Source organism: Sus scrofa, chromosome 17 (assembly GCF_054392235.1).
Source record: "Sus scrofa isolate SSC_HxYL_T2T_F1_AM1 chromosome 17, Sscrofa_HxYL_maternal_Yorkshire_Landrace_v2.0, whole genome shotgun sequence".
In the NCBI taxonomy this organism is placed as follows: domain Eukaryota; kingdom Metazoa; phylum Chordata; class Mammalia; order Artiodactyla; family Suidae; genus Sus; species Sus scrofa.
In genome coordinates this window covers 52579616-52603694 of record NC_139399.1, presented here as the reverse complement: position 1 = coordinate 52603694, position 24079 = coordinate 52579616, and the positions used below count along the sequence as shown (strand labels likewise).

Below are 24079 nucleotides of genomic sequence, written 5' to 3'. Positions count from 1 at the left end.
ATGCCCATTTTCAATCCTCTCCAAGAAGGAAGGCTTTGGGGCAGGTCTTTCTGGGGAGCCCCGGCTCTGTACCTTAAAACTGGGGGACTCTGGCAAATCACTCAGCCTTCCTGAGCCTCGGTTTCCTCATCTGTGAAATAAGTGTGAGTCCCTGCACGGCCAGGCTCAGCCATGGCGAGGGGAGGCAGAGAACAATGATGCATTTCCAGCACAGCTCCTGGCTTCAAGGGAGTGTCAGATATGCTCCACTCTACCATCCCTATCCTTCCTTGGCACCTCATGTTAAAACTCTCTGTTGTTTTCCTGGCAATTCCTTAAATCAGGGCCTTGTCCCAGTGACAGAATTGAGGCCCAAATACTCTCTCTGAGATTGCTTTGCAGCTAAGTACCTCTAAAGCCACTTTCCCAGGGATGTCTTGTAAATCTTGGGTCCAGGTAGAAAGGGTATGAGCCTTCGGGACAGGGCTTGGTGGCTGAAAGCAGAGAGAGAGAAGCACCCTGGGAAGTGAGCAACCCTTCCAGGGAGGCTGTGCCTTCTGGCAGGGGTTGACAATATGGTGTGAGACCAGGAGCCAAAGGCAGGAGAAGCAGATGAAATTCTCCAGAAAGGCTTAAACCTGAACACCCAGCGTGATGGGGCTGTGCTTGGCAGAAAGAGGTGGAAGGCAGGCAATGGGAGTGCAGCCTGCCAGGTTGGCTGGAGAGAAGTGACAGCTCTAGGAGACAGTGGCATCAGGGGTGTCCAAAGTGATGATGAAAAGAATAGTAAAATAGCAAATAAGCATAATGTACTTCTTAACATCCCATGGAGGGTGCGGAGGGTTTCACATCATGAATGTACTGAAACTTCCAACAACTCTACTATGTGGGGTACCGTTATCATTCTCCTTTTACATATAAGGAAACTGTATTATATCGATCAGGAAACTGAGGCTCCAGTGATTGAAACTCATACAGCTCTGGAATTCCCATTGTGGCTCAGCAGGTGAAGAACCCAGCTAGTGTCCATGAGGTTCAATTCCTGGCCTCATTCAGTGGGTTAAGGATCTGATGTTGCCACAAGCCATGGTGTCTGTTGTAGATGTGGCCCAGATCTGGCGTTGCTGTGACAATGGTGTAGGCTAGCACCTGCAGCTCTGATTCAGCTCCTAGCCTGGGAATTTCTATATGCCATGGGTATAGCCCTAAAAAGACAAAAAAAAAAAAAAAAAGGAAAGAAAGAGAGAGAGGAAGGGAGGGAGGGAGGGAGGGAGAAAGAAAATAACACAACTCAGAAATGATGAAACAGGATTTGAACCCAGGTCTCCAGGAAGCCTGTAATCTTACCTGCTATACTCTATGCCCTTGGCCCATATTAGTGAGTGCCTATTATGTGCCAGGAACCCAGAACTACCATGGTTCCGGACTGTGCCTCAAAAACTACATAGTGTACCAGCTGTGGGACTTTGAGCCCCAGGGAACTTACACAGTTTGTCCCATTTCCTCATCTACAACATTCAGATACTAATAAATTATTAGTATAGTTGTTGAGAAGAATACATGAGAAATGCACTTAGACTTGTGCTGTCATTATTATCCTAAACCCACCTTACAGATGTGGAAACTGAGTCCAGAGAGGAAGGAAGAAGGCACACTGGCCAGTGGTGACATTTAGGCAGATGGCTGGGCCAGAACTGTGGTTCCCGAGAAACATGAGACAGGGTGGGCCTGAGGGGTAAGAATCCAGCAGATCCCTGAGCCTGAGGCACCTAAAGTGCCCAGCAGGATTCACAAATCAGGGCTCATTAAGGAATTGGGATATGCAAAGTAGGGGCAGGGCACAGCAGCATGGTGGGGACCGCAGCTGCAGAGATGATCCAAAGCAAGAGCAGGATGGAGAATGAGGCCATGCAATCCTGAAGTCCTCTTGACCTGGGCATCCTCCACTTCCCCTGGACCAAGGCTTCTGTTGGTCCCAGAGTGCAGTCCAGGGCTATTCCTGCAGACAAGGAGCAGGGACCACAGCTGGAGGTCAGGGAGGCAGGTGACAGTCAGGAGCCAGGCGGTCCCTGCAGACCCTCCTCAGTTCTTCCGTTTGGCTGCTCAGGTGGCTGCAGGCAGACTCTCCAGAGTGGGGAAGGAGTCTCATACTTAGTCAAGTGCACCAGAATGTCACCTTCGTCAATAGTCTTACAATAGGTGTTCACAGCCTGACAGGCACAAGGCTCTTAGTTCATCATCTTGGCTGCCAGCTCTTGTTACTAGTCTCCCAATAGAATCAATAGACAGTGCAGAAGAGGAAGGCATCTTTCTGGGGTGTCCCAACCCCTACGGGGTGCTCAGCAGGTGAATGTTTATGTGTTCTGTAAAGCAAGCATCTGAACACAGAGCATGTCTGACTGAGGCTCTCACTATATCTTTTGCTTTCTTGGGACAGGCTCCTGAGACCAAGGAGAAATCAGTCTCCAATCTTCTCTCCAAACTGCCATGAAATTGGTCTCCAACTTCTCCAAACTGCCAGTGTCAACCTTGACCTCTCTCTTCCCATCCTCAGTATTCAGTTAGTTACTCCAACTGACCAGTACTGCCTCCAAATCTCTCTTGAACCCCTCCCTTCTTCCTCACTGCTGCTGCTCTGTTTGAGATTCATAGTCTTGGTCAGATTTGTCTCCCTGCTGTCACCCTATCATCCAAACTGGTCTCCCTATCACCATGGTACCTTCTAGGGTATGCTCTGCTAAAGCCAAGTGACCACCCCAAAATAAGATTAAAATGCTCCCAAGGCTCCCTTAGTGCTCTGGGACAATTAGCCTAAATCAAAGACTCTTGACTCTCTAGTCAGTGTCCTTTCTCCATCTTCCCCACTTTATTTCCTCCTTGTGCTCAGTGCCACCCTCACCCTGGTTATATACACAGGACCTGCCTTCTCACACTCTGTTCCATTTGCGGGATGCTCTCTTCCTCCATGGCCCACCTGACTCACCCTCTGGGGTCAAATTCAGACAGCAGAGTCTTTGCAAAGCCTTCCCAGATCCCCGCTGTCTCAGGCTGCATCTAAAGAAGATGGTCAGCTGGCCAGGCCAGTGGGCACAAAGGACCCCCCTCAGCCCTAAGTGAGGGTTCCTCTCAAACAGGGCACACATCCTTGTTACAAGCACATGTCTTGGAACTGTTTGGTTTCTGTCACCTCTGACCCTGTGCCCAGCACATACACAGTGGTCGTTCACCTGGCCCCATGCACAAGTGGACCAATAAATGAGCAGGTAGTTAGCACTGATGGAGCATGTGCCAGACATGGTGTGCCACCTCCCCCACCCCCGTCTCCATCTGTGATGATTCAAGCACATCACAGGGCTCATCATCTACCACTTTGTTAGGTTTATTGAGCATCACCGAGCACTAGTTTTCAATCTACTATTTGAACTCCATGCAGCCCCATCTCCAAGCTTCCGGAGACTGATTCTCCAGGTCTTTGAATAGTCTTTCCCCCAAATCTGCTGGTCCAGCCCTGAGAATGCAGCCTGAGCCCACATGGTGCTGGCCCAGGAGAGGTGGGGCTGGGGTGGGGTGGGCAGCAAGCCGGGGCATCCCAGGAGAGACCTTTCCCGGGACTCTGCCTGTGTCTGTGTGAGCAAGAACAGACCCCGCACACAGTCTGAACCTCATCTTCTTCCCTCGTTCATCTTCTAATAGCAGAGCTGCTTTTCTAGCCGTCCTTTGGGGAGGGGGGAGAGAGATCAACTTTTAGTAGAGAACACAGCAATTCAATGTTTCTGCTTCCCAAAGCCAAGGGGCAGAGGCTAGAAGAAAGCAAACATGTTCATGGTGGATTTGGCTGGGATCTCAACAATCGATGCGTCTCCCGCTGCTGGTTTTATTACCCTCACTCAGCTGCGTTGCACTAATCTGAATTCCGTGCTGCATGTTCCCACTGATCCCGCTCATGCTTTCACTAATCCCTCCTATAGATTTCCCGCTCCCTCCCACGAGCCTTCTCTCCTTTCCAGGTGCCCTGATTCATGCTGTAAGCTTCATGCTCCGGAGGCATGATCTGGGCAGAGCTGCCCCGGCCCGAGCAAATCCTTGCTTGCTCTTCCTCCCTGTTCCTGCCCCTTTGGGGCATGTACTGTGATCACCCCCTAGGGGATCAATAGGGCTGAAATCAGTTGGAAATAATTGGATTAGGTTTCTTTCTTTCTTTTTTTCTTTTTAAAGCTGCACCTAAGGCATATGGAAGTTCCCAGGCTAGGGGTTGAATTGGAACTGCAGCTGCCAGCCTATGCCCTAGCCATAGCAATGCCAGATCCAAGCCACATCTGTGACCTACACTGCAGCTCACGGCAGTGTCCGATCCTTAACCCACTGAGTGGGGCCAGGGATCAAATCCACATCCTCGTGGATACTAGTTGGGTTTGTAACCCACTGAGCCACAATGGAAACTCCCTGGATTAGGTTTCTGAGTAAGAGTTTTAGGGGCCCCTGGGCCTCTGGTACATCTTGCTGTGCTGTTCAGAGCAAGAAAAGCAGGACATACTGTCCTTCTGAAAGCCACCTGTTCTGCTCAGCCCTTTAGCTAGCAGGAGTCTCCCACCCCTCTTCCCATCTGCTCTCCACTTGGCCTTGAGCCCTTTAGTGTTTGACTGACTTAGCGAAATGATAGGCGCTCCTGCCTACTTGCAGTGCAGCTCCAGGCTGCTTGTATCATGACTCACCTGGGTTATGGATTGAATGGCGTCCCTTGAAAAGATATGTTCAAGCAGCACTAACCCCCAGTTCCTGTGAAGGTGATCATGTTTAGAAAGAAGGTCTTTGCAGATAGATTCATGAAGACAAAGTCCTGAAGGTGGACCTAAATCCAGTATGACTGGTGTCTTTGGGAAAAGAGGAAAATATCAGGTGAAGACAGAGACCCATAAGGAGAAGGGCCATGTGACGGCAGAGGTGGAGATAGAATGATGCACCCACAGGCCAAGGAGTGCCAAGGGTTGCCAGCCAGCACCCAAAGCTGGGAAGAGCCCAAGAAGAATTCCACTTAGTCTCAGAGGGAGCATGGCCCTGCCAGCACTACAAACTTCTAGCCTCAAAATTTCTGTTTTTTCAAGCCACCCGGGTTGTGGTCATTGATTAGAGCCCTAGGAAACTAATACACTTGGAAGTGCAGTGATCGCGAGCACTGGGAAGTGGGGAGGGGTCCACCTTCTATAGCAGAACTGTGCCTTCACCGTGAATGGACCTCAGGGAGACCGAGACCAAGAGCTGCCAGAGAATCTCAGCAAATTCATCCCATAGACTCTTCTTTGGCCCCCCCTGTCCCCAGTGCAGGGTCTCTGTGTTGGTTGGCCGCATTCTGCATCTGGTGCACAGCTGGTCTCTGCTCTGTGGCTCTGAACCTCCCCTTTCTGGTCTCTGCCTCCTGCATTTGAGGAATCTTAGCATCTGCTGCTGGCCACGCCCTGGCCTTGGCCTCTGCCTCACCAAGCAAGCTGTTCTCGCTGTCCAGCCACCGTTTGACTTGCAGGCCATCCCTTTGTGCTCATGTCCATACTGACTGCTCCCGAGAAGGCTTCCCTTGTTCTACAGCTGCCCAGGACGGCTCTGAACTCCGTGGGAAGAAGTAACAGTCCATTCGGTGTGACAGTTTGCTCTCTCACGCTGGCTGCCTGAGAAAGTCTAAAGGGACTATCACTTTGCCGCAGGGCATCCGGCAGAGTGTGTGTTCTCCTCTCTTGCATCTGCTCTTCAGACTAAATCCTTAATCCCCAATGCGGGCTCTGGTGTACCTCTCTCCCGCAGCTAAGCGGCTTTGAGCCCCCTGGGCTCCAGGCTCAATGCACAAGTTCTGCAGGCAGGGAGCCAGGACTGTCTGCAGGGAGGGAGCCAGGATTGTTGCACCGAGCTGGCCCAGCCTCCTCATCCTCATCAGCAGGACAGGCCTCTGGACCACAGGGAGCCAGGGAAGATGGGGAGGAGGCCGTGGGTGGTCTCTGGGATGTCCAGGGTGTGTCCCACACCACTGATGACATATGAAATCGAGTGTGCAGTCTAGTCATAAGTGCTCTTCTCTGTATTTCATCTGTGTTAGCACCCATCGCACTGAGCTTTGACTTTCAGCTTCTCTCTCCCACTGCGTGCTGATTTCTCAGACAGCAAGATGCTTTCCTACTCACTCCACATGTCCGGCACATTGCTGTACCCACTGTCATCGTTATGGTCCCAGCACCACTCACATCAGGCAACGTCTGGAACTTTTCCACTGTGGCCAGCGGTTGAACAGGTCTAGTCCCTTTGGAGGTCACTTAGCTTTGTCCAGTTCTGTGACCATGGGTGAAATTTTATTTCTGGCCAAGGTCCAAGCACAGCTTTAAGCGTTGGCTGACCTCTCACCATGGGTGCAGACTGACCAATAGACATTCCTAAACCCCAGCCATGGGCTGGCTCCTGGTCCCTCCTTCCATTTTTGACCCCAACTTCAGCCACATCCCAATTTTTAAAAATTTTTCATTATAGTTGATTTACAATGTTCTGTCAATTTCTCCTGTTCAGCAAAATGACCCAACCATACATATATATATACATTATTTCTCTCACATTATCTTCCATCACAAATGACTAGATATAGTTCCCTGTGCTATATCTTTAACCCTAACTAGCCTGACACCTAAGCTAGTTTACACAGTGCACCCATCTCTGGCTTCTTACTGTCACCCCCAGCTCTAGCCATCCCATATGGTCCTAGTGTGGTCATAGGCTGGGGTCCAGCACTCATACTCTAGGCCTTCCTTGAGTGCAAGAGGGAGCAGCTAGGTGGCTAGACCAGGAGGAAGAAAGAAAGGACTTTGAGACCACCAGTGGTAAAGCCCTTGAAAGGGCATGCCTTCCAAGAGATCTGTCAGTAATGACAAGGGCTGGCATCAGTTGGGCATGGCTGCTGTTAGGTCTATGAAGCTGAATTCCAAATGCATATAAAATTCTGAGAATAAAGGAGTTTACATGCACCCAGAAGAGATTCACCATAAGGATCTTATATAGCCACTTTCCTACCTTGTGTAACATGACTGCATTAGAATTTGACCTACACAGAGCATCTGCTGTGTCAGACAAGGCCCGCTTAGAAACACAGATTCCAGAGACACACAGGACCAAGCAGAATCGGCACTTGAGGAACAATGTATTTGAGTAGCCGAAGTGCTTTCAAATAATCAATTAAAGCTATTCCCATCTTACAGGGTGCTCACCTCCATTTAAGGCTGAAAAAAAAAAAAAAAAGAAGAAGGGCGACCTTGGTCAGTGATATTTAGCAGTTTTAGTTGTATAGGTTGTGACGAAGTCAATTGCAACCTCTTAGGACTGGCTGGGTAATATTGAGGGAGTCTGGGATATTTAGACATCTGTATCTTCTTTACACTTAACTCAAGACTTATTAAATGGTTTTCCCCAGCAAGGGTAGAGCTATCTTTGAAAAACTCGAGTCTCTGTAGTGTTTTCCAGCTACTTGACATTGACGTTTGAGTTAAATCTTGGCTAAAAGCAATTACTGTCATATGATGAATTGAGGCAATTTATTTATTACTTGAGAAACATCCTAGGTGATGTCACTTGGAAGAATGATGGAATAATCCTTCTCAAGTAGTCCATTATCAACCAGATTTATCGAAGGAAGCACTATTCTGAGGTGTGGGGGAGGTAGTCAGCAATTTAAAAAAATTAGTCATCGCGCGATCCAAGAAAGTATTGGAAATAAAGCAGAGCACGGTTGCCTAAACTTGAGCTTGCTTGTCTCCCTGTGGGATTAGCTGGGATGCTTTGATTGCTAAATATCAAGAAAGGTATTATAGAGAAAGCCCAGAGATTAATAATAAAACTAAACTCAGTGTATGAAGGGCTTGGGGATGGCGGTTGATGTACAGGAAAAAGTGAAAAGGATGAGGGAACTTAAAAAGGTCAAGTTTAAATATCATTTGAGCAAAGTCTGTATAATTTGGCCCATATAACAAGATTCCCATGACATGTTCATCAATCCCTTCGATATTAGAATATGATATATTGGTGGAAGGGCATGAGGGAAGATAATCTTTAAGAAAAGCAGGTGTAAAATGGAACCACATGATACAGCAGGTGGCAAACTCACCAGGGGCAGCCATAAATACAGAGACATCTTAGTCTGACTGTTTGAGATAAGATTCTCAGATCCCCTAAAGAACTGTTCTGATTCTTCTTTCTTCCAGTTATTAGAGGAAAATCAACCAGATTTCTTTGCTGAATAGTCCCTTCCCTGATTTATTGGAGAGGTGGCAGAGTAGTACTGTGGTTTTAAGAGAAAAAACTCTGTACCAGACTGCTACAGGCCAAATTCCATCCCTGCCATTTGCCATGGTTAGTTTCCCTGAGTCTCAGTTTCCCCATCTCTGAAGTGGGTATAATGATAGGACTCACTTCATAGGGTGGCAGTGAGGATTCAAAGGGATGGCATATGTGAAGGGCAGCCGGGCTTGTACTAAAAGCTCCAAATATGTTTGAACTCTTTATTATTAATAATATTGCCATTTTACACATGCTCATGTATCCTGACTCTTCCGTTACCATCTTCTGCCTACAACCCAGTTTAACACCTGGCTGTCCTAAAAGCCAGTCATAATTGCGGCATCTTAGCTTTGACTTTGCTGTGAATGAAGACACAGTACTAGACATTTCTCTTGATTTCCTAGTCCAGACACCTCTCAAAAGTGGCAACAAGGTGAACTGTGCATCATGTGTTCCTAGGAAGCCCTTGGCCTGTTTGGCCTCCTATCTATTCTTTGCTTCCCCTGCTGTGCTGGGACATGCAGGTACCCCCTGCATGGGGTGGCGGGGGTATGTATTGCTTAGGCACCATGTCAGCTGGTGTCTGAATGTGGTCAATAGAGGACAAGAATTACTGCCTGAGAGGGAAGGGAAACCTTCTCCCTCTTGGCTTCAGGCCCCATCTTTGGCAAGTATCCATGTCCCCTGTGTGACTCTTAATTCTCCCATAGATCTACTGAAGTTCCAGCTTTTGTTGGATGGCTTTGACCTCTGGGCTCTGATGAGCCTGTGTCTCTCTAGTCTGACCTGGATAATGGCTCCTGAGGTTGCTCCCTTCTGGGTTGCCTCACCGTCCTCTCCTGATCCCTGGGTACCAACTCTCTAGTAGGTGTGCTCCATTTTCAGTGTTTGGTGCAGTTTCCCTTTTCCTGGTGGGTTGCTGACTGATGTGGAGCCTGTGCTGGCTTCTAGTGATTAGTCCCTCCTTTACTAAATGGTAAGGAAAAAAATCTGACTTAATCAGCCAGTCTCTATTCTGGCTTGTATCAACATCACACGTGTGTGAAATATCTGGAATCTCCATTTTTCCATTATATTAAAAAAAAAAAGAAAAAAAAAGTCAGCAACAGCATTTGTTTCTCCTCAGGCTTCTCACACCCCTCCTGTTCACTACAATTTCAGTCCTCAAAGACTGCCAAAGTAGTTCATGATCACAATTACAAATGCTCTCAATGCCTTGGGATGCAATTTGTAAAGTCTCCAGGCTTGAATCTAATGAAGTATCCAGATGCTTTCTTACCAACTCTTTTCCTTCTTGGACTTTAGTTCCATCTTAAAAATAGCCTACCCTTCTGAGAATTCATGTCCGTGAAAATCAAGACGATATGGCATGTACCTGACTTTAGAAGAGCCAGAAACTTGCCCAGCTTCCTCCTCTTTTCCCTGCTGCCTCCTCTTGGCAACCCCAGCCCTCATAATCAGAGATACCTGTGATGCTTAAAACTTTCACTGGCATAGAGGTAGCAGCTTCGAGTTAGGATTTCAAAGGTTTACTCTACTGGGTGCCAGATGCATGTAAAGCCAGAGTAAATCCAGAAAGACTCTTCAACAAAAGAAGTCATTAAATAGATGGGCGTAGACTGCCAGCTCAGTATGATTTGGGGATAAATGCCCTTGGATAGCTAAGAGGCAACTGTGTGTTTGAAAGACTGTTGCTTTTAGGAATTGTGTCCCCCAGAGCCAGCTTCCTTTCTTGCCATCAGCAGTGATCACCAGCATGTGTTATGCATCCCCTGTGATTTGCTTGGTTTTATCAGTTGCAATTAGGTACTTCTTTATCTACAATTTCTATTTTTGCTCTATATCTTGACAGGAGAAATTCTCTGAAGTAAACCTATAGAATTAAGGTTGTAACCAGGGAAAGTACTTTGAGAAAGAATTACTAATCCCTTGTTGCCAAATTATGTTATTGCTGCCATTAAGTCATCTAGATGTAAGCCTGATACTGGCCTCGCCTATAGGAGGAAATATAAGCAAATCACTCTGGGGGCTCTGCCTGCCTTTGTCCAAAGGATGGGATGAACCTGGGCAGCGGGTTGCAAGAAGGCATCACCCCAGCCCCCACAGTGATCCACATTTTACAGACACCAGAAACCCTGCCACCACTTGGTACCAGTTCCAAGGTCGTGCCATTATTATGCCACACAAGTGAGCAGATTCTCAGAGTTCATTAAGCAGTTTTCCCCTCTGTTCCTACACTGATGCCTAGGAAATCCCTATAAACTTGGCATTTACTCCTTATTTTACAAATGAGGATACAAAATCACACTGTGGTTAACAGCGTTGATCAAGGTCATACAAATAGTTAGTGATGGGGTCTGGAGGCAAGCTCATGTATTTCTAATTCGAAACCCATTGCTTTTGACTAACCTCATCAAACCATCACATCTCTGCACCAAAAGGCACATAAGAGGTTGCGTAGTCTGAGCACAAGGAGTGCCTAGGCAGTGCCTTTCCTTATTTGTGACACCTTCTCATGCCATTGTGGGTCCCTTGGGGACTGGCGAGGGTGGGGGTGGATAGAGCCCCACTGGAGTGCCATGGCTCTAAGGATGACAGAGAAAATTTCTCTCAGAGTGTGGGTGTCAGTGTAATCAAGGGGTGCTGGGTTGATGATGGAGTCAATAAGTAGAGAAGAAAGGTCAGCATCCCATGAAAGGGAGGCTTTGAGAGCTTGGGTAAGCATCCAGGAGGTGAGAACCAGTGGAGACAGCATGGGCAGGTAAAAGAGAATGCCAGTTCTGAAGTGCAGCTTGGGAAAATCCTTGTCGCATGCTCCTCCCACATCTTTGAAAAGGGCTGGCCTTTAGCCTCACCTGGTTAGGCTTCTGCATTAAAACTTTTCCTGTGTTGGCCTGTAATCTACTCTTGTCACCCCTACCCACTGATATGCACTCTGCTCTTAACATCAAAGGGACCAAAACTATTCCATCTTCCACAATGGCCTTTTAACTTTAGGAAGGCAAGCATCAAGTCTCACCTGACTCTTCTCTTCTCTGGGAAGATCCTGATTCTGACCGCCATTCTTCCAGAATCAAGGATCTTTGGAGTTTTCTGTGCAGCAGCATCACCTAGAGAGCTTGTATAATGCAGGAGCTGATTCAGGAGATATGGTGTGGGGACTGGGATTCTGCATTTGTAATAAGTTCCCAGATGATGCTGATGCTTCTGGTCATTGGAACCCACTTTGAGTGACAAATCTCTTGGCCTGTCTTTACCCTGCAGATCCTCTCATGGGCTGGAGTCCATAAAAATGGACAAGCTTCACCAGGGTGACAAGTGCAGAGTAGAGCAGAGAAGCACCGTCCTTGTTGGGTCTCAAGAGTCCCTGAGGAATATAAACAGGGATGGTTGTTTGGTGGCATAGGACAAGAAGAGGGTGAGGGGCGGGGGGAGAACATGGCACCTGGGCCCTATATATGGAGCAAATATTGAGAGAGGGGGACAGGCTTCAAGAGACTAAGAACCCTGCCTTGGGTGCCAGGTTTCCATATGTAAGAGTAGATAGGTGGCCCCTTGAAAGCCAGATGTGGACTCTGAGCTAAGGCTGAGGCCACTGGATTCTCAGCCAGCATAGCTTCTGTGAAAAGAGTCCAGGGTAGGGGAGCAGCATCAGCTGCTTTGAGAGGTCCGCCTTGACCTTTGGGAGTTTGAGTGCTCAGAGCATGGGGGGCACAGCTGACTGGAGGATAAGGTTGGCCATGAAACCTCATGTTGGAAACAGCAGTCTCCTGTCTGTGCAGGCTGAGTTCACAAGACTGTCGTTGATGACTCCATCACACAGGGGTCTCAAGGAGAGCCTTGAAGCTGCTCCAACTGGATAAATCTACCACTTGTTGCCCACTTGCCAATTCTGCTTTATTTGGACTGTTCTCAGGTTGGCTCCTAGTGGAGGGCAGCGATGAGCAGGACACATCCACATCCGTCCCCTTTCTCTCCATTCTCAGACTTCTGGTCCCTGCTTAGTAGATGGAAATTGCCCAGGGCCAGAGCCAGAGCTTTTTAGGGGCTGGGACATGACACTGCATTTGACTCTCATGAAGAGGATGGCTTAGGGCAAGAGTAATGCACTTACCATATTGCTAATGGGCTTCCAAGACCCTTGGATCTCTGGCCAGTGAGTCAGGTAGCCAGGCTTCTATGCAGACCAAGCGCTGGCATTTCCATAACAAATCCATCAGGGGAAGTTCATTTTAATGATAAGGGGGTGAGTCTTGCATGCATAATCCCAGCTCTGCAACTCACCAGTTATATGGCTATATGGCTTTGGACAAGTCACTTCACCCATTTGTGAAGTTTTCTATCTGTAGAAAAGGGAAAATAAAACTAGCATCTTCAGCATCAGGTTTTGTGAGGATTAAATGACTTACTATCTGAAAAACACTTAGGACATTTCTTGGCAACGAGTAATGGTGATGTGTTTAGGCTAAATTTTAAAAAGTAGTGTAATCCAGATTCTGTTAAATGAGGAGCTCGGTGCCTGCCTAAAAGAGCTGGTTGCATTACTCAGAGGCCCCAACTTTCACCAACCCTGATGTGCTTCCCAGCAAGTCCTATTGCAGGTTCTCATCTGCTTCTCTGAGCACTTAATGACATGAGCCCCATGGACACATTCCTGACTCTGCAGCAGGAACAAGACCAGCTCATCCTTTGTCTCTGTCCCTCTCTTCTTCCTCCTGGATGTAGGAGCCCCAGATGAATGCTGTCTGGCCATTGGTCCCAGAGCCATTCCTCAATACCTGTGCTACCTTTGAGCACTGTCAGCATGCTTCTTTTATGAACATAGGTGCACATTGCCAGGGGCTAAAGTAAATGCCCTTAAAAGGATGTTGTAGTGGAAGCAGAATTTGCCATGTCCTAGGACAATTCCTATATCTGGAATTTAGTTGGACAAGACAAGCACAGCTCTTCCTAATAACCTCACTGTACAGGGCCTGGGATTTCAGCTCTGATGCCTGCCAGCTGAATTCATTGAATTTGTCGACACTGCTGGGCTGTGGCCTCTCTGAATGTCTTGGATGTTCCTCTGTGGCCTTCAGATATGTTCCCTTGTTGATTCGTTGTCACCACTGAAGGTGCTTCTGTTTGGGAACATCTTAGAATTTACCTGGGAAGGTTCTTCTAATACTTATCCAAGATCTTCCCTTCCCTTTGGGTAGGAAGTTTGATTCTCTCCTAGGAGCAGCATTTGACCCAGTTGGTTATGCCTTCCCTCTTGAAACACTCTCTTCCCCTGGCTCAAGGACACTGTCCTCTCCTGAGTTTTTTCCTTATGTGTCTGGCCACTCCTTCTCTGTTGCCTCTGTAGGCTCATCTTCCTCTACCCACTTATTCAATACTGCTGATCCTCAAGTCTCTGTCTAGGCCTGCTTCTCCATCCACTCTTCATTGCTTCCCTGACTAACTTCATCAACCTCCATGCTTCAAATACCATTTATGTGCATCTGGCTCACACACTTTTGTCTCCAGCTTAGACCTCCTTTAAGAGATTCAGATTCGGAGTATCTCTCAATCTCAAATTGCCCCAAACACACATATTTTCCTCCTAACTCTAGTCTTTGTAAACTGTTTCTTGAACACTTGAACATCACCGTTATCCACCTCATTATTGTCATCCTCAAGAGCTCAATTCTCTTTTCCTTGTTCACTGCATCTTTTCCATCAACAGGTTTCATTTATCTATTTTGGGTAATTATCTCTTTTATTGCATCTTTCTTCACTGCCATCACCTGAGTTCAAGAAACTCTTCTCTTTCATCTGGAGACTATAATGGCTTCAAAATGCATCTCTCTACTCCGCTTCGGCTTCACAGAGAAGCCGGAACAGTCAGTTGGACATACAAATCTGACCAAATCATGGCTCCGTGAACAACACTTCAACGACTCCCTGTGTTTCTTGGGATGAAAAAAAAGAAAAACTCCCATTGTGACCTATGATGTCCTGCATGGACTGGCTCTTGCTGCCCTTGCCAGCTGTCCACTCCATGCTCTCCTGACCTCTCACCCTCATTACATGGCAGTTCTTTCATTTCTTGAAGGCACCAGGCTCCTTGCCCTATCACATGGCCTTAGCCAAGGCTGCTTTTCCTGCTGTCCCTATACACTCCTTTCCTGGTCTTGTTGCCTAATTAAACCCTATCCTTCTCAGAGCCCACCCCACTGGCCACTTCCTCACAACAGTGATTCATTTCTCACTGTTTTTCATGGCTCATGCCCCTCTATGTTCTAATCCTTAACAGAGTTGACAGCTTATGCTTATTGATTCTTTATTTATTAATTCTAATCCCTCAACCCGACTCACCACTAAATGTAGGCTCTTTGAGGGCAAGAACTGGGCCTGTTTGGCTCACCATTGTATTACCAAATGCCTGGCCTACAGTGAGTGCTTGTGATTATGTATTGCGGGAATGAAGTGTGAGTCTCATAAGACCAAGCTGACAGCGGTGTCCCTAGGGTAACAGGACTCTCTCCATGGCTTTGTCTTTGTGCCTCCAGTCTCTAGAAGGGGATCTCATAGCAGGCATTAAGTAAAGTTTAGCTACATCAGTGGGTGCATGTTCCAGAGCCAATGCTTCTTCCAAATTCAAATAAAAAGACTCTGATGCTATTGAGGAAATTCTGGTCTGAGGTGCTCAACCTCCTTTATGCTTAGGCACGTCCTATGTCTATGTACTAAGACATATCTCAGAAATTCTTGTCTCCAAACTGGAAAATGAGGGCTACTTAGGACCTGCCTGCACCCTGGAATGTGAGACCAGCCCTACCTAAGAGGTTGGCCAACTCCTCCAGGAATTCTCTGGCTATGGACAGGCACAGCCTGTGCCGACCCTCCTGGGATTTGTTGAGTTGGGTTTATCTTTAGCTGAATAAACCCCTCATCCATAAGTCCTTCTAGGAGAAGAATTCCTTACCCCCCAGTGTTACATTATTTCAGACAGGGAACATGGGAGCTCAGTAATAAATGAATGAATGATCCAGTGAATAAATGAGGCAAATAGCTGTGGTCCACTAGCCTCTATGTCATTCAGCCGTCATCTATTAACCAGCAGAGAGGAAGAGGGAAGCTTGTGCTAGACACTGGCTTTAGAGAGACAAAAAATATGCACTCCCTTACTTGAAGACTTGTTGTTCCCACTAGGGAGACTTGGCTAAGTAAACCCAGCTTTTCCACTTTACAAGAGAGTCTAGGGTGAGGGGAGTTCCAGTTGTGCCTCAGTGGTAATGAAACTAACTAGTATCTATGCAAATGTGAGTTCAATCCCTGGCCTTGCTCAGTGGAAGGGTCCAGCATTGCCCTGAGCTGCGGTTGCAAATGAGGCTTGGATCTGGCATTGCTGTTGCTGTGCAGCTCCGATTCAACCCCTAGCCTGGGAATGTCCATATGCCTAAAAAGACAAAAAATAAAAAACAAAATAGAGTCTGGGGAAAGTGCTGTGGTAAGGAAACACATGATGCTCTTAAGCAGGAAGAGGGGATGTACTGGAGGACTGTTCTGAACATCATTGAGTTTGAAGAATCAAAATCATAGCTTATGGGCATTAGCATCCCTTCCATCAGCTGAGTTCTGTGAAATGCAATTTGGTCTCATGAGAACAAATGTGTGGGGCCAGAGATGTCATCCCTTCAGCTAAACATTAAACAGCCACAAATGTTAAGGGAACACTTATTACGAGCCAGACTCTGTGTTCACATGAGGAAACAAAGATAAACGAGGCATCATCTTGCCCCCAAAGAGCTTGCAGACCACTGGAGGAGACAGATGGGGAAGCAAATAAAAATAAATAATATCAGTACGTTGATGTTTGCCAAGTGTTACAGGGAGTTATCAGAATTTAGAGAAGAGAAAGGAGAACTCTCCTGGGGCAACCAGGGAAGTGGGGTCACTGATAAAGGATGAGCTGGTGCCGATGTGGTAGGAAAGTAGGGCTGGGTCAGAAAAAAAGGAGTCTTTGTTGGTTTTTTGTTGTTGTTTTAATTTTGCTTTGTTTTTGTTTGGGGGGATTTTTTTGTTTTTATTTTTTTTTTTATGGCCACCCCATGGCATGTGGAATTTCCCTGACCAGGGAGCTGTGGCAAAGCCAGATTCTTTAACCTATTGCACTAGGCTGGGGATTGAACCTGTGCCTCTGCAGCAACCCAAGCCGCTGCAGTGGGATCCTTAACCCCCTGGGCCATGACCAAGACTCCTTTGATTTATTTTTGATTTTTTTAAGGAAAAGGAGTCTTTAGATTTAAGCTGCCTCACACAAACATGGCACCATTGGGAAGAAGAATTCACCAAGGTCCTGGGAACCCCTGGACCACACTCCAGAAGGGTTCAGGGTCTAGAATGGAAAGTTGCCTCTGTGCCCAGTACATGGCACAAAGAGGCTGGGATTAGGCATTCTTTGGCTCCTTAATTCTGCTGTGTCATTAGCCAAATGCTTATCTTGGAGGAAAAAGATTGAGAGATCTAGGGAACTTGAAAGTTGAATTCAAGATTTCTTTAATTAAAAATGTAATATTAAAAATAAATAGTTTTTTTTAAATACATTAAAAACATATTTCTGACCTTTTTTTTTTTTTTTTTTTTTTTTGGCTATGGCATGCAGTGGCTTGATATGAGATCTCAGTTCCCAGGGCAGGGATTGAACCCAGGCCACAGAATGAAAGTACCAAGAGCTAAGCACTAGGCCAAGGTTTCTGACTTTTGAGACCTAGACTTAGAGTCAGAAAACCTGTGTGGCATCCTGGCCCTGGCTGTTATCAGCCATGCAACTTGTAGCAAGATTTCTTGGTTTTCTCATCTACAAAATGGGACAATCTATATATACTTTGGGGAACATTTGCAAGGGTTGACCAAGCTAGACCCATGAAATGGCCTAGCACAGGGCTGAGGATATATAGTAAGTGCCCAGTTCTCCAGCGTTCTTGATGTGGAATTGACCTGTCAGGACGCATAGCATCAGCATTAAATTCCAAAAATGGAGTTAGCAGATGTATGTGTTTTTCTGAACCCAAGGCCGTTCTCTTTAATGCGCTAAATTGCTACCCTATCATTTGTTTCATTTTAGGCACAAGATTAAAAATGTTGCATTTTTATCTTTAAAAATCCAGTGATTTTAATTATGTTACCCTTACATTAAACTGTCGTTTTCACCATTTACTTGAAAGAATTAAGTAGGGTGTGGAATAATTCCATGAGCCTACAATCATATGGTTTTCCATGGTTTAATCCTCAGGACAGAGTGTGGATAGAAATCCTCTGCTTCGTCTCTCCCAGCACAGCAGTTGTGTAACCTTGGGGAACTCAGTCTCTCTACACCTTAGTTTCTTCATCTGCAAAAGAAGGGGGAGGGGTAATAACCCCAACCTCACAAGGGATTAATCCTGGAAAGGGTTAGATACGGGTCAACGTGTATAACGCCCTCAGCACAGTGCCTAGCATCTAGTTAGTGCTCAGTAATGGAACCTGTTGTTGTTATGAATAGGTCTAGTCACACGTGTCAGCCTTTTCAATATCTTGCTCCTTCCTCTTTCCCTCCAAGGTGCCTCCACTCAGAATTCTAACACGGTGGAGCCGGAGAAGCAGGTGGACAACACGGTGAAGATGGCCGGTGTGATCGCCGGCCTCCTCATGTTCATCATCATTCTCCTGGGAGTGATGCTCACCATCAAAAGGAGGTGAGTTTCTGTTGCTGCCCTGCAGACTCTGCCAACCCCAGGCAGCCCCAACACTGCCACCTGACCAAGTCCTTCCTCTGCTGATCACTTCTGAGCAGGGACCTTCTGATATAATCATTGAGGTCCTGAAATAGCGGGCCAGCCGTAGCTGATGGTGTCTGAAGGGTGTATGCCACCTGCTGGGCAAGCAGCCCTGTGTTGGCCGGTTTCTTATGGGGCAGGTGTTTCTTGCTGCGCCATGGGATTCCAGGTAGGATGCTTCTCAGAAATAGCTGCTCTGCTGTGATTGGTCACATCATCCAGATTCCCCGGGGAGCCCCAGGAACAGAGATGAGCCCGGAAATACAGACGCAGGAAAGTAATGCTTCATTCCTTTCACCTTCCTTCTTCCCTGATTTCTCTTTGGTCAAGTAACAGCATCCCCTGCTGTCCTCTGCATCAAAGGGCTAGAGGTTCCAGCGGTGTGACAGCCCTGAGGGAAGGCTCCATCCTGCTTCTTGTCACATAAGACCCTCCCAGCAGGATTGTTACTGCTTGTCGCCTCTCAGCAGGATGTCTTCCTGGCTCCTCTGGTCAAGGAACACAGTTACATTGCTTGCATTACTCAGGAAAGTCAGGGCACAGGCTCCTTTCTTATCTCCCAAACTCATTACACTGTTTTTTTCCGTTTCTCAGACATTCACAAGGCATGAGGACCATGGGGAAAGGAAACAGTCATCAGGGAAGGCTCTCACTGTCCTGGGGCTGCACGGTTATTGCTCCCAACAGGGGAGTCCTCCCACCCACCTCACCTTAGCACATGGACTGCCACCATGTTCCCAAGCATGTTGAGTTGCCATCCCGGCATCTTCTCAATTTTAATACTGGGATTCCAACCTTGGTCTCCACCGTCCCACTCTCCAGTCTGCCGAAGCAAACAAAATATGTACCTGCATTATGAAAATATGTTCTTCCCCCCCCCCTATAATGGGAAAATAGGAGTTCCCATTGTGGCTCAGCGGATTAAGAACCCAAGTTGTATCCATGAGAATGTGGGTTCTATCCCTGGCCACGCTCAGTGGGTTAAGGACCTGATGTTGCTGCCAGCTGCAGTGTCGGTCGCAGATGCGGCTCGGATCTGGCATTGCTGTGACTGTGGTGTAGGCCTGTAGCTGCAGCTCTGATTCAACCCCTAGCCTGGGAACTTCCAGGCTGTGGGTATGTTCTTAAAAAAAAAAAAATGTGCCACTACGTGCCCTGCCCCCAACTTAAAGATGTTTTTTTTTTTTATTCTTCACCAAACACCTTAACTCCTCCGCCAGAAGCTCTGGGTTTGGTTACTCACAGAGTTTGAGACAAGCCTCATCAATCACAAGAACCTTGCTTTCCATCCTTGGGATGAAAAGAGCTCATGAAATTTGTTCTCACCAGAACATAGAGACAGAATGCCTCAAAGACAGATTTCAGTTTCTACCTAAGGAGTTCCATGAATCTAAACGCACAAAGTAAAAATACATACAAACATACATACATACGTACGTACGTACATATATACATACCAGATCTCCTTTCCAGCCATCAGTTCCCCCTCTACAAGCAGTTAGGCTTCTTGTAGCCGTTCTGGTGCCACATTCTGTTCTGAATCAGCCAGTACCTCGTCTGACCGGGACATCTTATTGGTAGAACCACGCTTTCTTGACATCCTTGTTCTGAGAGGCTTCCTTTCCTCAGGCTCCCAGCAGAATGACTAAACGATTAGTTCGGCTCAGCTACTGATTTTGCGGTTGGAAAGGCCAGGGATAGGAAAGGTACATGAGGGGTCAGCAGCCCCCTCCAGAGTCATCATCATCACACTCCATAAAACAAGGTCATGTTTTATGTCACAGTGCCAAGTCAGCTGCAATTAGATGAGGTCCAGTGTGAGGTCTGACTTTTCTGGGGGACAGTAAGCACATTGCACATATTAAGGTCACTGACCCATCCTTAGAGTTGTAGATGTTTTAGAGACAAAGGTGAATTTGGGATAGTCTTCCTGAAAAAAAAAGTAACCAATTTAATAGAATTGCACCTTTGATAGACCCTGAATGTTCTCATTCTTTGCTGCTGATTTGTAAGTCAGATATGCTCTTCCAATTTTGCTCTTTCTAAAGCCTGGCTTAATCCACATCACCATTGTCTGTGAGCTTGTGAAAAAATTTCACTTCCCTCTCAACAGCTATTTCTGAAAGGTGTGACTTTCCGGAAGGGAGGAAAGGGCTGTTTCCAGGATGGGAGCAAGGATAAAGTGAGCCCTTTGTGTGGTTTTATCCTCTTTGGCGTATCCTCTCCATCTCTCACCTCTGTGAAAAACATCCATCAGACTCAACTGACGGGCATCACATGATCATCATTTTTTTTTCCCAGAGGCAAAACTGAGATGGTTGTGGCTGGGGGCTAGGGGCAGTAGACAGCTAGGGGCAGGGGGTGGGGGAGATGCTGATCAGTGTTTTCAAGTACAGTATCTTTTGGAAAAAATGAGGCATTTTGCTGACTGAGTTGATGATAATATTTTACAGATGGGTATAGCAGAAGGTAAGGAGAAAAGCAGAGAGGAGGGGAGGGGAGAGAAGAGGGATGGAGAGGGAGAACGAAGGAGGAAAAGGAGAGATTAAATGTAGCCCTGCACTCTTTCCATTAACCTACAATGTCTTCTGATGTCTTGAAATTGCCCCCAAAGGACAGTGAAGGGCTTGATGAGTTCTTTTCCCTCCTCTGATCCCAGCCCCATAATAAATATGGGAGAAGCTGCATTGGTCACTTGAGTCTGTCATTAACTTACTGCTCACAGAATGCTATCCACAGCTACCGAAGAGGAATAGATATGAAAGGAAAGGAACCTCTCCCAATAGTAGACAAATCATCACAACTCAGGATCCCTGTGTCAGCACCTCTTCAGTATCCACTCATGACCATGCATCCAGGAACTCTCAGAGCTCACATGCCTACACTCCCCCTACACAGGCTTGAGCTGAGTCTTCTCCCTAAACTCCAGGGACATGGGCATGGTGGCTCCCTGTTTTCTCTGCTTCCAGTGAATTCATCTGGCTCAAAGTCTTTCCTAGAGCTGCAGCCAAATGTTTCTAGTCAACATAAGACATCCCAGGAAATTCCCATTTTGGTTCAGAGGTAACAAGCCCAACTAGTATCCATGAGGACACGGGTTTGATCCCTGGCCTTTCTCAGTGGGTTAAGGATCTGGCATTGCTGTGAGCTGTGGTGTAGGCCACAGATGTGGCTCAGATCCCATGTTGCTGTGGCTATGGCATAGGCTGGCAGCTACAGTTCCAATTTTACCCCCAGCCTGGAAACTTTCACATGCCATGGGTGGAGCTATAAAAAGACAAAAAGAAAAAAAAGTATATAAGTGAAGCCTGGAATATGACACAGGTGATCCAGATTCAGGTATCATTTTCTACTATTATTTGCCTTGCTGCGTACTATTTCCCTGGATCAAATGTCAGACATTTATTTTCACGAGCAAGGCTCCAATAACTCTGCCTCTTAGCCCTAAATTCTTCCAAGTATTACTTCCTCCATGAAGCCTTCCCACAAGCCCACCCCCAACTCCCAATCCCAGGAAGACCCAAGAGTCTCCCCTGCACCATATGCCTAGATCTTCTGTTGTGTATGTATCATACTAACTAGTGATAGACTGAAAATGGAAGTGGCCTACAACGGCAGACCTTCTGCTTTGACCCTCTCCCACCAGGGCTCCACTACTCTGTATCATCTGCCCCTGGACCTCTACCTTCAAAGTTTTTATGGTTAAAGACAAAATCATCATCTCTCTAACCAACCTGTTCCCAATCCTATGTCCCCACCTTAGTGACAGGTACTACCTCACACTCCACACCAAACCAACGGGATTCCATCACCCCATATTTTTGAACCTACGTCTTTACGTTCTCTTGGTGACATCCTCTCCTCTCCCTCTTTCCACTGCCTCTTCTATGGTATCAGCTTCTATAGCTTCATGATTCAAGTCTCCTCACCAGCCTCTTTGACCCTGGCCCCATCTCGCCAATCCATCTGTATAGCCAAAGTGATGTTTCAGAAATGAAACTTGCACTCCCAAAACTACATTCTAAAATCCTTCAGTGGCTTCTCCTCCCCTATAACAGTGGTTCATGGGGTAGACATGAGGGAAGAGGCACATGTTTGTGTCGTCTTGAGAGCTTTGTTAAGCTCCACTGTCCCCTTGCTCACAGTGATTCTGGCAGGTTTCCTTGAAGTCTCACCTCCCTCCTCTACCTTTGCTTGTGAAGTTTCCTCCCCCTTCAATGCTTGTGTTCCCCAGTTCCTTGTGAACAGATACACCCCATGGTTGAGATCTAGTTTAATAGACATTTTCTCCAATAAGCCCTCTGACCTTCAGTCTAGACACAATCTCTTCACCATCTAGACCCCCTCTATGGGATCCACGTTATGTTCTGTCTTATATTTGTCATTCGTATTCAAATCTTAACTTCTTCACTGGACCATCAGCTGCCTATTCTTTTTCATCCTTATTGTAAATGTGCCTTACAGCTACTGTGGATTCCCTAAAAATGTATTGAATCCCAGTGAAATTAGAACAGATGGGGACCGAGATGGCACTCCATCTTTTAAGCGAGAAAGTTTCACTCAGAAGCCAAATATCAACATTGAGCATCAAGGATAAAGCCAGCACTTTGGTAGAGAAGTGGTAAGGCTACAAGGCCAGTATGTAAAAACCACATCCTGGTTTTAGACTCAGGGAACACACTATCTATCTAGGAAGAAAAAAATAGTGAGGCAGTAGGAAAATCTAACTACTGGCTGAGCCAAAGAGGCAGGGCTACTATTAGCTGGTACTGTGCTACAGATCACAAAACAGAAACATGGGAGAATTTAAGAAAATTGCCCCAAATCACATAGTTAATAAGTGGAAGAGCTGGGTTTCAAACTTGGCCAATCTGATTGCAGAACCTACACTCTTAACACCATTTAATCTGGATGAAATATAAAATGGGATTTGCTGATATGATGCTGAATGGTGTGACAGATTTTTGAATGTTCACTGAAGTGGGAATGCAGCCCACCATAAATGTGTTATTTTGCTGTGTTTACCCCATTCGCGACTGCTCATCCCTCCACGCCCTGCAAAGTGAATCCTCCTGTTTGTACTCATTGGGCAGCCACTCAAGTGAAAACTTTGGGAGTCTTCTTCTTCACATTTACTCACCCCTTTTGTGTTTTAACCCCTTTCACATTCACCTCTTCTCCTTCCTCATGGCCATGGCAAGATCAACCCCCTACCTCTCTTGCAGCAGCTTTCATGGCTCTGATCCCTTGCCCCCTCCAACTTTTTTTCTCACCCTCCTGCCAGAATCATCCATCTAGAAAAATATTTGGCACCTTGGCTTTTTGGGTTCTCCTTCTTACCTATGGTATTGAGAGTAAGCTGCTTAAGCTAATTGGGAAGTAGGGCCTGCCAACATCTTGACATTCCCACCTTGATAATCCACCCACCCATCCAACAAACACATAGCCACATCAGCCTGGAAACACCCTCCCTTCTACTCCCTCTGGATGTTCCTTGACTTTACAACTGAGGCATCATAGAATCTAGGCCCAATTACCTCTGCCCCTTGCCACCCTTACCTCCAGATGTGGTCCCACAGCTCCCTGGTAGCCTCCCCATACCATTTATCACTCCAGGAGATAATAACATAGTGATTCCTAATGCAGGCTCTTAAAAAGTCAGATGTCTTGGATTCTAATCCCTGCCATGCCGCTTCTAACTATATAAACTTGGGCAAATTACTTAACCTCTCTGTAGAATAATAATAATGCTTCTAGTGAGGATTCAATAAAATAGTTCACATAAGTACTGAGAACAGCACCTGATGCATCAGTGACCTCCTAAAAGCAGTCGCTAATGTTATCATTTATTTTATCATATATTTTTGGTCTGGCTCTCCCATAAGGCCTGTTGGCTGGATTAAGATGGCACTTGTTTTACTATCTTTGGTACTTGTGGAGACAGTCATATAATAGGCCCTTGGCTCAATTAATGACAGAAAGATGGATAAGCAGGTGATGCATGGATTTTTGAATGA

The 24079-nt window shown here is 46.6% G+C and overlaps 1 protein-coding gene across 14 annotated transcripts in view; it reads left to right on the top strand.

Moving 5' to 3' along the window:
• PTPRT (protein tyrosine phosphatase receptor type T) overlaps positions 1–24079 on the top strand; it is a 1176585-nt gene that overhangs the window by 984240 nt on the left and 168266 nt on the right. For all 14 annotated transcript variants that reach the window (XM_085003959.1, XM_085003963.1, XM_085003956.1 and 11 more), the window contains one exon: positions 17846–17981. In XM_085003959.1, coding sequence (XP_084860085.1) covers positions 17846–17981 — 136 coding nt within the window. The remainder of the gene's footprint in view (positions 1–17845; positions 17982–24079) is intronic.